We start from the raw sequence: 14,920 nt of genomic DNA, 5'->3' as shown, positions 1-14,920 counted from the left end.
CCCAGGGATATAACAAGTGGCTATGAGGATGGGATTCCGGTGCTGCTCCAGCAACAGAAGGAAGTAGAAGTCAAGGTACAGAACAAACAAACAAACAAACTGCTTGTTTGCACTGACTGTGAAAGTGAAACTAAAAATCATGGCTACTCTGAGAGGACCACTGGAACCTTTTGATGAGAATATAGAGCAGTGGACTGCGTATACTGAGTGTTTTGAGCTTTTTGTTATTGCAATCCGTGGCCCCACAAAGTCACGGGACCTCCTGGTCAACCTCCTCCTCGCCCTGGCTAAACTGGCCATCTACGCAACCAGGGAAGTAGTATAAGGGCCCTACCATCAATCAAACCCTAACCCCGCCCCTAACCCCGCCCCTTGACCCCTCTAGTCCCTCCCACCTGTCACCGGAAGTCCCACCCTATGGGGGTATTACTTCCGGGGTCAAGATGGCCACATGACCGGAAGCAAAGTGGGTCATGTGACCCCTCTAAGAACTCCTCCCACCACCCTCTACCAATCAGGAGGGGTTTCCTCCAGAAAGGACCACCCCAAGAGGAGATTTGACCAATCAGGGCAACTTCCGGGGGCGGGTGACCTATCTAGAAGTGGGTCATGTGACCCCTCTAAGAACTCCTCCCACCACCCTCTACCAATCAGGAGGGGTTTCCTCCAGAAAGGACCACCCCAAGAGGAGATTTGACCAATCAGGGCAACTTCCAGGGGCGGGTGACCTATCTAGAAGTGGGTCATGTGACCCCTCTAAGAACTCCTCCCACCACCCTCTACCAATCAGGAGGGGTTTCCTCCCGAACGGACCACCCCGAGAGGAGATTTGACCAATCAGGGTGACTTCCGGGGGTGGGTGACCCCGTCTAGAAGAGGGTCATGTGACCCCTCTAAGAACTCCTCCCACCACCCTCTACCAATCAGGAGGGGTTTCCTCCCGAAAGGACCACCCCGAGAGGAGATTTTGACCAACCGGGGTGACCCCTCTAAGAACTCCTCCCAAGGCCCTCCGCCAACCCGAGTGCAGCACCAATACCCCATAAGTACCAGCGCCGAACAGAGGAGGCCATTTTTCTTACCAAGGACACGTGTTTTAGAAAGCGTGGAAAGGCTGCTCAGAGGAAAACATGGACTCCTTTACCACCCCCGTTAGAACTTCAGACTTTGTTTTACCCCCGAGAGTCTTTGACCGTCCACGGAGAAAACGTTACATCAGTGACAGTTCTGAGGAGGAGGTTGTGACCACGGGGAGCCCTTTGGCCCAGCCGTTGTTGGATACGCCGGAATCCGACCCCGAAACTCTTGTGAGACATCCCAAAGAGCCTGATGGCCTCTCTTTGTCCAACCCCTCAGATCGCCACTTGGGAGAGTCACCGGTGGACAAGGCAAATGGAAAAGATGGCGCTCAGGTAAATGAACGATTAAGAAATGGCGGTGGGGAGGGGGGAGGGTAATGAGACTAGGAACCGGGGGGGGGGGGTTGTGTAAATTTAAAAAAAAAACCCTAAGCTGAGGTACTTACACTGTTTCTTTTTTGAAAAAATCTTTTAGCAGCTCAATGATGCCTTTCTAGAGGACCCAGAGCCCCTGGACAGCATTGTATCAAGCAGCGAAGATGAACCGGGCCCACCATGTTTTTGCTCAACACCAGTACAAATTGTTGAAGAGGGCTCCGAGGATGATGGGTTTGAAGAGTTTAGGAGGAGGCTAGGCATAGAACTGTCCGAGCCAGTGCCACGTCGTGAGCGTAAAAAAGTTATGCGGATTATTGTACGTGTTGCTGTTTATGCTGTCCTTAAACACTGCCTTAGGGAAAAGCTTTTTGAAGATTGTGAGGGCTGTGTCATAGATGCGCCAGCCCAACGGCACCATGACTGTGTGACTTGGACTTCAGTGGATATAAACTGCAAGCTCCGGGCCCTGTGTGCTGAGCTGTGTTTGGAAAGCTTACTAAACACTGTTATTGCCATAGGTTATGCTATGCAATGTCTGTGCCTAACCCAAGAACATTTAGCACAAGGGGTGACTTTGATAAATGCTGTGCAATTCAGTGGAGACCCTGACCGTGTTTTAAAGAAAATGACCAAGCCGGAAGATGCCTGCTTACAACGTTATATTGACCATCTAGTTCGCACAAGAAGTTACAGAACCCTGCTTAAGAAAAAGACTATTTGTAAGAAATCTAAAAGGATTAAGTTAGAGAATGGTGAGGGTGCAAACATTCGATATAAAACTTGGCAGCTGTAAATTAAAAAAAAAAAGGGGGGCGGGGGGCTTTTGTGACTATCTGTGTTTTGTTAGAAGGCTTTTGGCCCTTAAGTTTTAATGAAGCATCTTTGTTTGTTTTTAAGGAGTTGTATGTCTTTTTAAAATAAATAAATAGTTTTTGTGAGAATTAGTTTTTGTGTGTGTGTGTGTGTGTGTGTGTAAAAGACATTCATTTGTAGCAAAAAGCTGAAATGCATGTTGTGGGAGGGAAAAAATCCTAAAAACCAAACAAACAGGATAGTTCAGACATGTTTGAGTATAATACAGTTGTTATGGAGAGCTGCTTTTACCAGCAGGACCAAATATTGTTTTTTTTTTCATCCCATGTCCCTAAGTGGCTCTCTCAGGGATTGAACTCCCAACCTTGGGTTTACCAAACAATTACTTAATCCACTGAGCTATCCTGCTTGTGGAAATAAATAGGTTTAAGCACACACCCCACCCTCACTGAATAGCCAGAATGTTTGCAATTACTTACCTTTGTTCCTATAGGGTTACAATTGATTGGTGAGTTGGATGGTGAGTTCTGATTAATATGAAATGCTATTGGACAGTTTAAATGTAACCCCCTGGGGTAAAGGTGAAGCACTATTGGGCAGTTTAAAAGACCCAGGAGTTGGTGGAATGCTATTGGACAGTTTAAATGTAACCCCCTGGGGTAAAGGTGGAGCACTATTGGGCAGTTTAAAGGACCCAGGAGTTGGTGGAATGCTATGAGTCATTCTTGCTAGAAAAACACCCCACCCCCCCAAACTTTAAGCATGAAAGAAACAACCAACCCCAAGACATTAACTGATATTGCAAAAGGGGACCCTGCACTTGGAAATGGGGTACTGTTTAATACTGTAAGAAAGCCACAAATGTATTTTAACTTACAGGGGTGGAGGAAGCCCTATTGTGTATATAGCATGGTTCCCACAACAGAGATACAAAAGGGTGTTCTGCAGAATCTATTATTTGAGAGCTGTGGTGATTAAATTAACCTGTTAGCAACTATGTTGAAACAATGGGGCTAAGAGGGTATAAAAACCTTAGGTATGCTGCAGTCTGTCCTTTTAACAGAAAATCTTTTTACATAACTGCTGGACTGCAAAAAGAGGTAAGCTTGCTGTCTCTAACTCTGAAACTACTGCCACTTTTTGCCCATGCTGTCTTTAGTAAATAATGGTGCCTATGCTTATTGCAGTGTGATCTGTTTTAGCATGGAACCAGTAACTTCAAACTGCATTTTACCACCAGGCCAAGGTAAAAACCATTTTAACTATAGTTAGCTTAATACTGTTAATTTTAAAAAAGTATAGGGATTTGGTGGTAATGCTAACATGTTTGCTTGTTTTTAACCTGAAGGCCCACACACACATGGGGGGGAACAGAACAATCATGTTCCAGCAACACTTTATCCCATAGTGAAAGGTAACTTTTTTTTTTTACACAACTGGTTTTTAAAATGCATGTGGGGTTTTTGAAAAGTGTGTGGCTGCAAGCTTGATTTGGGATGGGGGGGGGTGGATTTGTGAAGGCATAGGTTTTTTACATAAGTATTTGGTTTGTTTTAAACAGGTTTTTTGTTACTGTACATAATGTGGTGTGTGTTTAAAAATGGGCTTTGAGGGGGAAAGGCCCAAACACATGGGCTTTTAAATGCAGGCTGCAACTGGTTTTTAAAATGCATGTGGGCTTTTGAAAAGTGTGTGGCTGCAAGCTTGATTTGGGATGGGGGGGGGGGGGATTTGTGAAGGCATAGGTTTTTAAAAAAAAGTATTTGGTTTGTTTTAACCAGGTTTTTTTGTTACTGTACATAATGGTGTGTGTTTAAAAATGGGCTTTGAGGGGAAAAGGCCCAAACACATGGGCTTTTAAATGCAGAGGGGTGGGGGGGGCTGCAACTGGTTTTTAAAATGCATGTGGGTTTTTGAGAAATGTGTGTGGCTGCAAGCATGATTTGGGATGAGGGGGGGAGGGAGGCAAGGGGGATTTGTGAAGGCATAGGTTTTTTTAAAAAGTATTTGGTTTGTTTTAAACAGGTTTTTTTGTTACTGTACATAATGTGGTGTGTGTTTAAAAATGGGCTTTGAGGGGGAAAGGCCCAAACACATGGGCTTTTAAATGCAGGGGGGGGGCAGGCTGCAACTGGTTTTTAAAATGCATGTGGGTTTTTGAAAAGTGTGTGTGGCTGCAAGCATGATTTGGTTTGTGTGTGTTATAAAGCTGGGGTGGGGGGGGAGGCAAGGGGGATTTGTGAAGGCATAGTTTTTTTTTAAAAGTATTTGGTTTTTACTGTGCATAATGGATTTTTAAAAAGCAGTTTTTGGTTTTTATTTTGCGAAATAAGATGTTTATTGTAGGGCCAGAAATGGATTATTTTGTTGTAAAGCTATGATTTTTTAAATAGAAAAACACCCTGCTGAATGAATATATATAATTTAAGTTTTACAAGATGGCTTTATGTGTTTGCTCCACAGTACTGTCAAAACATGACCAGAGGGAAAACAAACTCAAAAGAAAAAGAGAGGAGAAAGCTGAAAAGGAAAATTTACCAGCATCAGTGACTGATGGACAGATGAAGCCCAGTAAATATATTTTGCTTATTGGTTTAGTTGTTCTATGAGGTTTTGTATTTTAAGTAAATACACAGGTGTGGGTGAGAGAGAGAGAGAGATGGTAAAATTCAGTTTTTGTAAACTGTTGTGTTTTTTTCCCCTCATAGGCATGGGCAACCTTTCTGAAAATACTGTAGTCAGCGCTACAAGGACACCTCCTCCAGAACCACCAAAGAAACTCAAAAGAAAAAGAGAGGAGACAACTGAAAAGGAAAATTTACCAGCATCAGTGACTGATGGACAGATGAAGCCCAGTAAATATATTTTGCTTATTGGTTTAGTTGTTCTATGAGGTTTTGTATTTTAAGTAAATACACAGGTGTGGGTGAGAGAGAGATGGTAAAATTCAGTTTTTGTAAACTGTTGTTATGGTTTCTTTCCCCTCATAGGCATGGGCAACCTTTCTGAAAATGCTGTAGTCAGCGCTACAAGCACACCTCCTCCAGAAGAACTACCAAAGAACCAAAAATCTGCTTTGAGACCTTTAACAACGCAAAACAGCACTGAAGTGCAGATGAAGCATCCGGGCAGCCCAGACCTCATATACGTGAAACCCAAGGACAAAACAAAAGACTCTGGTAAAAAGCAACCACACAAACACAACTCCTGTTGCTCAGCGGCTACAGCCACACCAAGCCCTGAGAAAACTGTGAGTGAAAATGCCCACGTTCACAAACCCAAAGCACGCACTCTAGGGGTTCTGAAGGTGCGCAAACCTGGAGCATGTGGTGTATGGGCTCCGTATAAAAAACCACGGTCTAGAAGCTTCTGCGATGCCAAGGTGTTGCAACCACACACACACAATTCCAGTTCCTCAGCGGCCACCGCCACAGCAAGCCCTGAGAAAACTGTGAAAGAAAATGCCCACGTTCACAAACCCGGAGCATGCGCTCTAGGGGTTGTGAATAAAACACCGAGCACTGACAAAACATTCTCCCAAAACCATAAGCTCGCCACAGCTCCCCCAAGTTCTAGTGTTTGGGAAGAGTTTGATGCTTCCATCAGAAAAGTGATGGATGCTGTATCCTCGGGGAGTCTAAAAGAACGGCCTTCTAGAAAGACTTGGGAAAAATATGATGCTTTGTTCAGAGCAATGTTAAAAGACAAGAGGGCTGAAAAGGGTGTCTCTGAGCAGGCATGACTAGTCGTGGAAAGGGGCCTGGGTAAAAGGGGCACCCTCCAGAGTACACATCAGCTTATGTGTAAACAAAAGGGGGGACAGCGCTTGAGGGATAAACGAATGGCTGCCAAAAAGTTTCAGGCCAGGGTGGCTGTAAAAATCTTAAAAAGGGCTAAAGAGGTAATGAGGAAAAAAAAACAAAGAGAGATGCCTCCTACTGGAGGCTCTCAGACTGGCTTCTCTGAAAATGGGGAGATGGAATCAGACTCTGGTTTAGCAAATTCCCCAGAGGGCTCTCTAGACAGGCCCCATTCTACTTCCAATGACCCTCATGGAGGCTTCTCAGAGTTTGACTCCCAAATAGCATCTGATGTAGAAGATCCCGCTAATGATCCCATAGAGGAACCCCCAAGTAACCCCGAAAATGCAGAGGTGTATATGGAAAGAGTGAGAAGTTGGCAACGTGAATTACCTAGATTTGGGGGGTCGGTATATTGTGAGGAATTTCGTTTTGTCAATCTTGAGCAAGTAAATTCAGCTCAGCGGGTTGTTGAAGCCATACACCAGGGAATACAGTTGGTACTCGATGATGTTAATGGTAGGGTAGGCCCTGATGATTACGTTCAGTTACGTTTAGAGAGCCGTAATTTAGCTAACCCTTTGTTTTCAGTCAGAAGAACTAGGGATGAGCTATCTGCTGAGGATTTCTTAAATCAGACCTCAAAGCTGCTACAGAGCAATAGAGAGTTGCATCTCGATGGGACATTGCGCCTTGTTGTGACAGTTGTAAAAAACAGGGGTGGGGGTGCTCGTAGAGTTTTAAATTCTATCCTTAGTAGTCAAATTATTCATAAAAAAAGACAGTGTTTGGTAGACCTGACTTACACCGGTACCAATCTGTGTTTTGCGGGTGGCCTTTTGGCCGTCATGTCCGATCGTAAACCTACGGACACGGAATTGTTAGCGGAGGCGAGAAAGTTGCATGAGAAACTGGGGTGGTCAGATCAAAAAAAGATTCTGGTCAGTGACGTAGCAAAGTTTGAACAGCATTTAGGAGTGAACATACACGTGGTGCTGTATACGGAAAAAGGTGGCTGGGGCTTTTTTAAAACAGGAGGCCTCACGTACCCCAAGACTTATTTCATCCTGTTGCACGATGAGCATTACTATGGAGTTCTGGATGTGAAAAAGTTGTTTGGAGCGAAAAATTATTGTGAGTTTTGCCACACGGTGTACAGCCACGACCACTCTTGTAGGTATCGTTGCCGCCTCTGCTTGAGTGTAACGTGCTCAGACAGCGTGGGCGTGCAGCTGCGGTGTCCTAGCTGTAGACTGTATTGTCGATCCAAAGAATGTTTAGACAGACATGTCGACTGTGCATCAAAAAACCAAGTTGAATGCCTGTCTAAAACTTTGTGTGATAAGTGTCAGTCTTACGTGAACAAGCGGCATAAGTGTAAAGGGAGGCGATGTAAGCAGTGTCAGGGTTTGATTGTTGGTGATGTAGACAGTCACTTTTGTTTTATGGATAGCCTTAGAAAGCCTGAATCCTCAGAAAAGTATATTTTTTATGATTTTGAATGCATGCAGGAGACTGGGTTGCACACTCCCAATTACATTTTTGCTATGTCCTTAAATCCAGAAAAATCCTGGGAATTTAAGGGCGATGAGTGTCTGTCTGTCTTTGTTAAGACCTTTATCGGCAAAGAGTTTCGCGACTATACGTTCCTAGCGCACAATTCCAAAGGTTATGATGCGTACTTCATCGTTAGGCAGTTACTGAAGGAAAAGATGTGCATAGAACTGATCACTCAGGGTAGTAAACTAATGTGTGTGGAAGTGAAGGCCCTGGGGATTCGTTTTATAGACTCTTTAAACTTCTTGCCCATGAAGCTTAGCAAGCTACCGCAGGCATTGGGATTTGAAGGGTGCAAAGGTTATTTTCCACATTTTTTTAACACTGTAAAAAATCAAAATTATGTGGGACCTATGCCCAGTGTGGCACACTATGGTGTAGAAAGCATGATGCCCAGGGAGAAAACAGAGTTTCTCGACTGGTATCAGGACCACAGTTCTGAGGTGTTTGACTTGCAGAAAGAGCTCGCGTATTACTGTCAGCAGGATGTCAAAATTTTGAGACAGGCTTGTATTCTATACAGAAAAGAGATTATGAAAATGACGGAGAAGGGAGATGTAGTAGAGAAAGAACCTGGTAAATTCACCGAAGTAAAACTGTGCATAGATCCATTCCAGTACATAACACTGGCATCTGTTTGCATGGCTATGTACAGGTTTATGTTTTTGGAGCCTAACACAGTAGCTCTTCTGCCTCCAGACAACTATCACAGGCAGAAAAAAAGATATTCAACTCCATCTATTCAGTGGCTGTTGTATATCTCTTACAAAGAAAATATACAAATACGGCATGCTTTACAGGGTGGGGAACTACAGGTAGGACCCTACTTTTTAGACGGTTATGCCGATGTTGATGGGGTACGCACAGCCTTTGAGTTTAATGGATGTTTTTTCCACGGCTGTGTCACCTGTTGTTGTGAAAAAGCACAAAATCCTATGACGGGGACATCTTTTGGGTTTCTTTATTACAAGACGCAGCTCAAGGCTGACTATCTGAAACGACTTGGTTTTGTAGTGAGGACTCTTTGGGAGCACGAGTGGGAGGTGATGAAAGAAACAGACAGGGAGTTGGCAGACTTTTTAAACCGAGCCCAGTTACCCCAGCCTCTTGTGCCTAGAGATGCTCTTTTTGGGGGGAGAACAAACGCTATCCGCCTGTATTACAAGCCTAACCCCGGGGAAGAAATCCACTATTATGATTTTACCAGCCTGTACCCTTTCGTAAACAAAACCAAAGAATACCCTATCGGACACCCCGATATACTTTATGACAAATTTGGACCCCTGGCAAATTATTTTGGAATTGCAAAAGTTAAAGTTTACCCCCCACGAGGTCTCTTTTTTCCATTGTTACCCGTCAGAGTGGGTGGCAAGCTTATGTTCCCGCTATGCCAAACCTGTGCGGAAACCGAGCAGCGGGAGATATGCACCCATACTGACGAGGAGCGGGCCATCCTGGGGACTTGGTGCACGGTGGAATTGAACGCGGCTATAGCGAAGGGGTACGTGGTGGCTGAAATCTATGAAATCTGGCATTTTAATGAAAAATCTAATAAACTCTTTTCAGAGTACATAAAATTACACCTCCGCCAGAAACAAGAGGCTTCAGGGTATCCCAGTTGGTGCACCAACGAGGAAAAACAAAATAAGTACATTAGCGATTTCTACCAGAAAGAAGGCGTTCGTTTACGCCAACATGAGATCAGATCAAACCCTGCTAAACGCCAAATCGCTAAACTGTTTTTAAATTCTCTGTGGGGTAAATTCGGCCAAAGAACCAACCTACCCAACACCAGCATCGTGAGAGACCCTGACGAACTCTTGCAGTACCTATTTTCCCCCAATTACAAGGTTTCATCCTGCGAGTTTATCGATGATGAAACAGCGTGCGTGTCTTGGAAGCACGCAAAAGAACGGTACTCTGTCTCTGGCAATACCAATGTTGTCATAGCCTGTTTCACCACCGCTTATGCCCGCTTAGAATTATACAGTCTGCTAGACGGTTTGCAAGAGCGGTGCCTGTACCACGACACTGACTCGGTGATATTTGTGAAAAGGGAGGGTGCCTGGAATCCCCCTCTGGGGGATTATTTAGGGGAGCTCACAAGTGAGCTCCCGCCAGATCAACACATCACCGAGTTTGTGTCGGCAGGCCCAAAAACGTATGGGTATAAGTTGTCTGGAGGAAAGGCCTGTATAAAAGTCAAAGGTATTACCCTAAACATAGCAAACTGTGAAAAAATCAACTTTGAAAGTTTAAGAGATCTAGTCCTGGACTACTGCACGGGCCTGCGAGATAACGAAAACACCTCAAAAAAGATAGAGGTGCAGCAGCCCTCTATCGTAAGAAACAAAAACCAGTGGCAAATAGAAACAAAAACCCTTAAAAAAACACAAAAAGTGGTTTATAACAAGAGGGTCCTAGGAAAAGGTTTTAAAACCCTGCCCTACGGCTTTTGAAAAAAAATGGATACGAGGTGGAAACACCCCTTTTCCGCAATTCTTGCGGGGCCTAGCAACTGCGGAAAAAGTTACTTTATAAAAAATGTGTTGAATAATGCCAAACAAACACTATCTGTTATGCCTGAGAATATCGTGTGGTGTTATAGTTGTTGGCAACCTCTGTATAAAGAACTGCTCTGTAAATATCCCTTTATCAATTTTATGGAGGGGTTGCCTGATGCTTTGGATGATGACAGTTTGTTTCCTACTAATAAAGTAAATATGGTTATCATAGACGATCTGATGAACTCTGCTTGTGAAAGCAATGAAATCGAGAAAGCTTTTACCAAGTACGTGCATCACAGAAACCTGAGCATTATGTATATAGTTCAGAACGTATTTTGTCAGGGAAAAAAGAGTCGCACAATTAACCTAAACACAAAGTACATGGTTCTGTTCAAAAACCCCAGGGATAAATTACAAATCGCTACGCTCGCTCGGCAAATGTACCCTGGCAAAGCTCAATTCTTTCTAGAAGCTTTTGAGGATGCTACCAAAAGACCTTATGGCTACCTGGTGGTGGATTTAAATGCTTCCACACCGGAAGCTTATAGACTAAGAACCGGTCTTTTCCCTCCAGACTGGCCAGTGGTTTATACTTTAAAAAAAACAGCTGGATATAAAAAGAAATGACTTATTGGCAGGTCCCTTTTTAACAGCTGGGACTGCTGACTGAAAACATGTCTAGCTGCCTGAAGAGAAACCTGGGCCTTTTAAAATTACTTAGCAAATCGTCCCCGCAGCAAAGGAAGGCTATTCTGTGTTCGGCCTCTGACGATCTAGTAGTGGCCATCTCAGAAATAGCGCTCAATACCTTAAAAGGAAACATACCTTTAACACAAAATCAAGTGCGTGTGTTGAAAAAGAAACGCACGCTTATAAAAACTTTGTGTAATAAGAGCGTTTCACTTAAAAGAAAAAAGCATCTGGTAAAGCAGTCTGGGGGGTTTATTGGGCCTCTGTTAAGTTTTGCTATCCCTCTGATAACAGGGCTTTTAACTAATCGATAATGGAGTATGCAGAAAAAATGTACCTGGTGCCCAGCCACCAGTTGGAGCAATTAAGGGCTCCCCCTCCAGCAGAGGAAAATATCAGAACAACAGCAACTCGCTTACTGGACGCTGAAATGAAGTCTGTTCTTCAAAGAACTGACCTGGCCGAATACGAAAAGGCTAAACTTTACAGCGCCGTGCTTCAAAGGTACCTAACGTACGTGAGGCAAAGTGATGCGGATAAAGGGAAAATAAGTCTGTTTCTACCGGAACAGGAACAAAGCGTAACTGCCAAACCCCCAGAAACACCAAAGAACTCAGACTCTATTGCTCAGGAGGTGCTGGATAATGTGAATAAGCGTTATAAAAAAAATGCAATAGTATTGCTAAATAAACTGGGGCAGGATAAAAATCTCTCTTCATGGAATGATAAAGGGTCTTTTGTGTACAAAGGCTCTGTGGTTAATGGTTCTAACATGCTTGACTTAGTCAGGGCTGTCACCCAAACTCGCTCTGTACCTAGCAAACGTGTACCTAAAGGATGGGATGTGTTTATGAATGCCATGGCGGAACTGAACGTACCATCTTCTGTCATGGGCAATGCAGCCAACAGAGACCTTTTGGAACGCCTCAAGGCCTCGACTGCTGACACCGGGGTGGATCAGGAATCCGTGACCCCTTTTTTGCCCTATAAAAAAAAAAAAAAAGATTGGCTAAAAGAGCCCAATGGCTCAGTGTGTAACGTTTTTCACATTCTAAAAATTTTAAAACTTGTAATGTTTTGCTTTAAATAAAACATTTCTAGATTTTTTTTAAAAAAATCTGTGTAATTTTTTCAATTGGTCATTTAAAAAAACAGACAAACATCAATTTCTTTAAACCCCTAACCTGGGGTGCTTTATTGGGTAACATGGCTATAAAAATCATTACAAGATACACATGTCTGGGCTTGTTGAAACATGTTTTGAGCAAGGCTAGGCATGCCCAAAACTTTAAATTTATTTTTTACAAAATTTATCACCATCCGGTCATTTTGCACTAAGTCGTCAGAATACAATTTTAAAATCCGGTCAAAAGATAAACCCTTGCTACGATGATGTAAAAAAAACACGCAGTGATAGCCACAGGCGACGGAGCGGGGGTCTTGTAATTGTCTATTGTGAAACACCATGTCTGTGGCATTTTTGTTTAAAAATTTCATAATGCTTTTAGGAAACAACACGCTGTTCGGGGGTTGCCCATATGAGTCAAAAAACTCTCCACGGTTATGCTCCGCCAGATACAGGGCGAGCCAGTGTTCACCCGGTTGGTTGTGTGGATGCGTGTTCACCACCAAACCTACGGGCCTCTGAGACAGCTTGCTTCCAGGGAGCCAATCACAAGGGAACACATCTAAAAAATTCTTTTTTGTGTAAGGATCCGTTGATAAGACACGTGAGAGCTGCACGGTGTCCATGTTCACATGTAGTCAAACAGAACGTTTCTTCTCTGATTTATTTCTATGACATTGTCAAAAACTCCATACACAATCATATTGACGGTAACCGTTAAAGCCTTTCCAAACCGTATTTCTGCTCTCAGGTTCCCAGTTTTAATCAGGGAATAGTGATCTGCGCATTCCTGGTCGGGAGACAGGTCAAAGGCAAACAAGGTGTAACCCTGTGCAAACTCCTCACGGTCGATTAACAGAGAACGATCTTTCATGTGTTTACCAGCTGTCTGTACCAGATTCATGTATTCTCTCACGCAGCGTCCTGCCTCGAAGTCCGGTTGCAGAGGCTTGGTCGGTACCTGTTCACCATCCACATACAGGGCCACAAAATTAATATCGTAATGTTTAAAATGAAAGGGATTTTTAGTGTAACTGCCGCTAAAGGCATCGTTATCCACAAATCCTAGGACAAGCATTTTGGGTAACTGTCCCAAGAACAGGTTTTCCTGGTTACTGACCCTGCTGCCTGCAGGGATGCTAAACACTTTCATTCCCACACGGTCCACGGGGTATTTAGCATTAGCGGCAAGCAGGGCCTCTGCATGCCCCAAACGGACACCCGGGGCCACCCGTACTTTCTTCACAAAAAGGGACGCTGATACAATGCGCAGTTTAAAGCCTTCAGCCGCACTGCCCATTAAACAGAAGGCGTCTTTACTGCGTGTCAGTTTAATTTTCACATCCACTCCGTTTAACAAAAGTTTTTCTTGAAAAAACAGGTCACTGTGTAGATGGCCCAGCAGCTCTACCGTTCTGCTCTGGGCTGTCAGCTTTGCACGCTTCACAAACCCTAGATTCTCTCCATCCAACTCTGTTTTTTCATGTTGTCCAGCAGTGTCTTTGTAAAACAGGCCGGCAGAAAATTGCGTGGCGAGGGTGTCATCGCTGTAATTGAGCACTGATTCTATAAAGGCCCTGTAAGGGTAACAGTTGTTGCTTTGGCTTACAAGGCGGTCTCCCAGCGTAACATCCAACTGACTGAAAATAGAGGCCACGGGGTAATTCACCAGGCCCACTTCAGCGTCCGCAGCAAGTTCAGTTCCGTCTCCTTTTACAATCTTGCAACACAGGTAAAGCAGCGTGTTGTTTAAATCCATATAATCTATGCCATTCCCTGCTATAAAAAAGTCAATGGGGGCAGACTCCGTAACGGCCGATAGAGGTGGCACCTCGATGTAAATGCTTTTCTCGATGCTGGTCTGCGTAGGGGCTATTTGAAACAAGTCTAGTTCGGATTTGGTGCACTCTTCAGACCCGCAGTGAACAAAAGCCATATTGATTAAAATATGTCTCTTTTACCAAGCAGAGCGCGTCTCCTCTTTTGCCCAGGCTGCTTCTTGGACTTTCGTTTATGGCCGGCTCTGCATATCAAAGCCCTTCTTTTAAAAGGTTTTGGGGGACCTGTGCGTCGCGGGTATGACGTATTTCTCTTTCTTTTCTTCCTCCTTTTAATGTACATCAGCCCCGATCCTTCCTGTGAAGCTGTATTCCCCACCTTCTCCAGAACAGCACGGGAGACATGACCTACCACATCTTTAGCTATGTTTTGAGCGGCGGTTTTTACGTGGGGCTTAATAATCTCTAGCCCCCTCCTCAAAAGCGGTACAGCTTTTCGAAAGAGGCTACGAAATATTCCACCCACACCAGCCCCGTACATCACGGGGGCCCCATGATATCCAGGAAGGGCGTATCCAGCCTGGGCTTTGTAATAGTTCCTGTAGATGGTGGGGTCGCCATAATTTTTTAGGATCGCCATAATAGTGTTTTTTTTTTTGCTTTTTAGAAACCTCGCTCTCTCCGCGGTCGCAAATGCAGCTTGATGATCACCTTGCCGAAGCGAAATGAGACATGTCTGTTCTGATCTGTCTTTATTTCAATGGTAATGGTGTCGATGTGGTGTTTACTAACAGGAACGTAATGAGGTTTATCATAGGTGATGGTAACAAACTCATTGTTCCTTCCTTGGACAGGGACGCAGCGTAACAGGGGAACAGAAAAGTCCCCCACAAACTGGTGTTCTACAATATCCGTGTACAGATACAAGGAGTTAAAACCCCCTGTAATGTCTGCTGAGAAGGGAAATTTTTGGACGTTGCGTTTTGGGCCCAAACCCAAAATGTTAGCTAGTTCCCCGCCAGTAGAAAACCCGTAGTTAAAATTGGTAGATTTAAGTCTCACTTTTCTACCTACAGGGTCATAGTTCATGACCATCTCAGGCGGTCCTTGGTGACGAGCCATGGTGCTGTTCATATGCTCCAGTAATTCAGGTATGGTCGAGTAATAACCTCGTCGTAGGATGAAATTCCAC

The 14,920-nt window shown here is 44.1% G+C and overlaps 2 protein-coding genes across 2 annotated transcripts; one reads left to right on the top strand and one right to left on the bottom strand.

Annotated features, from left to right (window-relative positions):
- Positions 1-731: 731 nt before the first annotated feature.
- LOC127039727 (uncharacterized) lies at positions 732-10,086 on the top strand. The gene is made up of 8 exons (XM_050933585.1): positions 732-1,412; positions 1,555-2,209; positions 3,619-3,684; positions 4,734-4,841; positions 4,979-5,125; positions 5,261-5,577; positions 7,684-7,820; positions 8,988-10,086. Exons 1-8 carry the CDS (start codon positions 1,131-1,133, stop codon positions 10,084-10,086), a joined length of 2,811 nt encoding a protein of 936 aa, XP_050789542.1. The 5' UTR covers positions 732-1,130.
- Positions 10,087-12,578: 2,492 nt separating this feature from the next.
- On the bottom strand, positions 12,579-13,886 carry LOC127039726 (uncharacterized protein F54H12.2-like). Its single transcript, XM_050933583.1, has 2 exons — positions 13,071-13,886; positions 12,579-12,911 (listed from the first exon to the last, which is right to left on the bottom strand). Exons 1-2 carry the CDS (start codon positions 13,884-13,886, stop codon positions 12,579-12,581), a joined length of 1,149 nt encoding a protein of 382 aa, XP_050789540.1.
- Positions 13,887-14,920: the final 1,034 nt, after the last annotated feature.

Source organism: Gopherus flavomarginatus, chromosome 23 (assembly GCF_025201925.1).
Source record: "Gopherus flavomarginatus isolate rGopFla2 chromosome 23, rGopFla2.mat.asm, whole genome shotgun sequence".
Classification (NCBI taxonomy): Eukaryota; Metazoa; Chordata; order Testudines; family Testudinidae; genus Gopherus; species Gopherus flavomarginatus.
Note: the sequence above shows the minus strand (reverse complement) of the source record. Positions and strands in the feature narration are given on the sequence as shown.

Bases quoted from the DNA above. Each gene is read 5' to 3' on its own strand.
- LOC127039727 (XM_050933585.1), top strand. From the start codon at position 1,131: ATGGACTCCTTTACCACCCCCGTTAGAACTTCAGACTTTGTTTTACCC. The intron at 1,413-1,554 runs GTAAATGAACGA...AAAATCTTTTAG, and splicing joins ATGGAAAAGATGGCGCTCAG to CAGCTCAATGATGCCTTTCT. The intron at 5,126-5,260 runs GTAAATATATTT...TTCCCCTCATAG, and splicing joins TGATGGACAGATGAAGCCCA to GCATGGGCAACCTTTCTGAA.
- LOC127039726 (XM_050933583.1), bottom strand. From the start codon at position 13,886: ATGGCTTTTGTTCACTGCGGGTCTGAAGAGTGCACCAAATCCGAACTA. The intron at 12,912-13,070 runs GTCAGTAACCAG...GATGGTGAACAG, and splicing joins GCATCCCTGCAGGCAGCAGG to GTACCGACCAAGCCTCTGCA.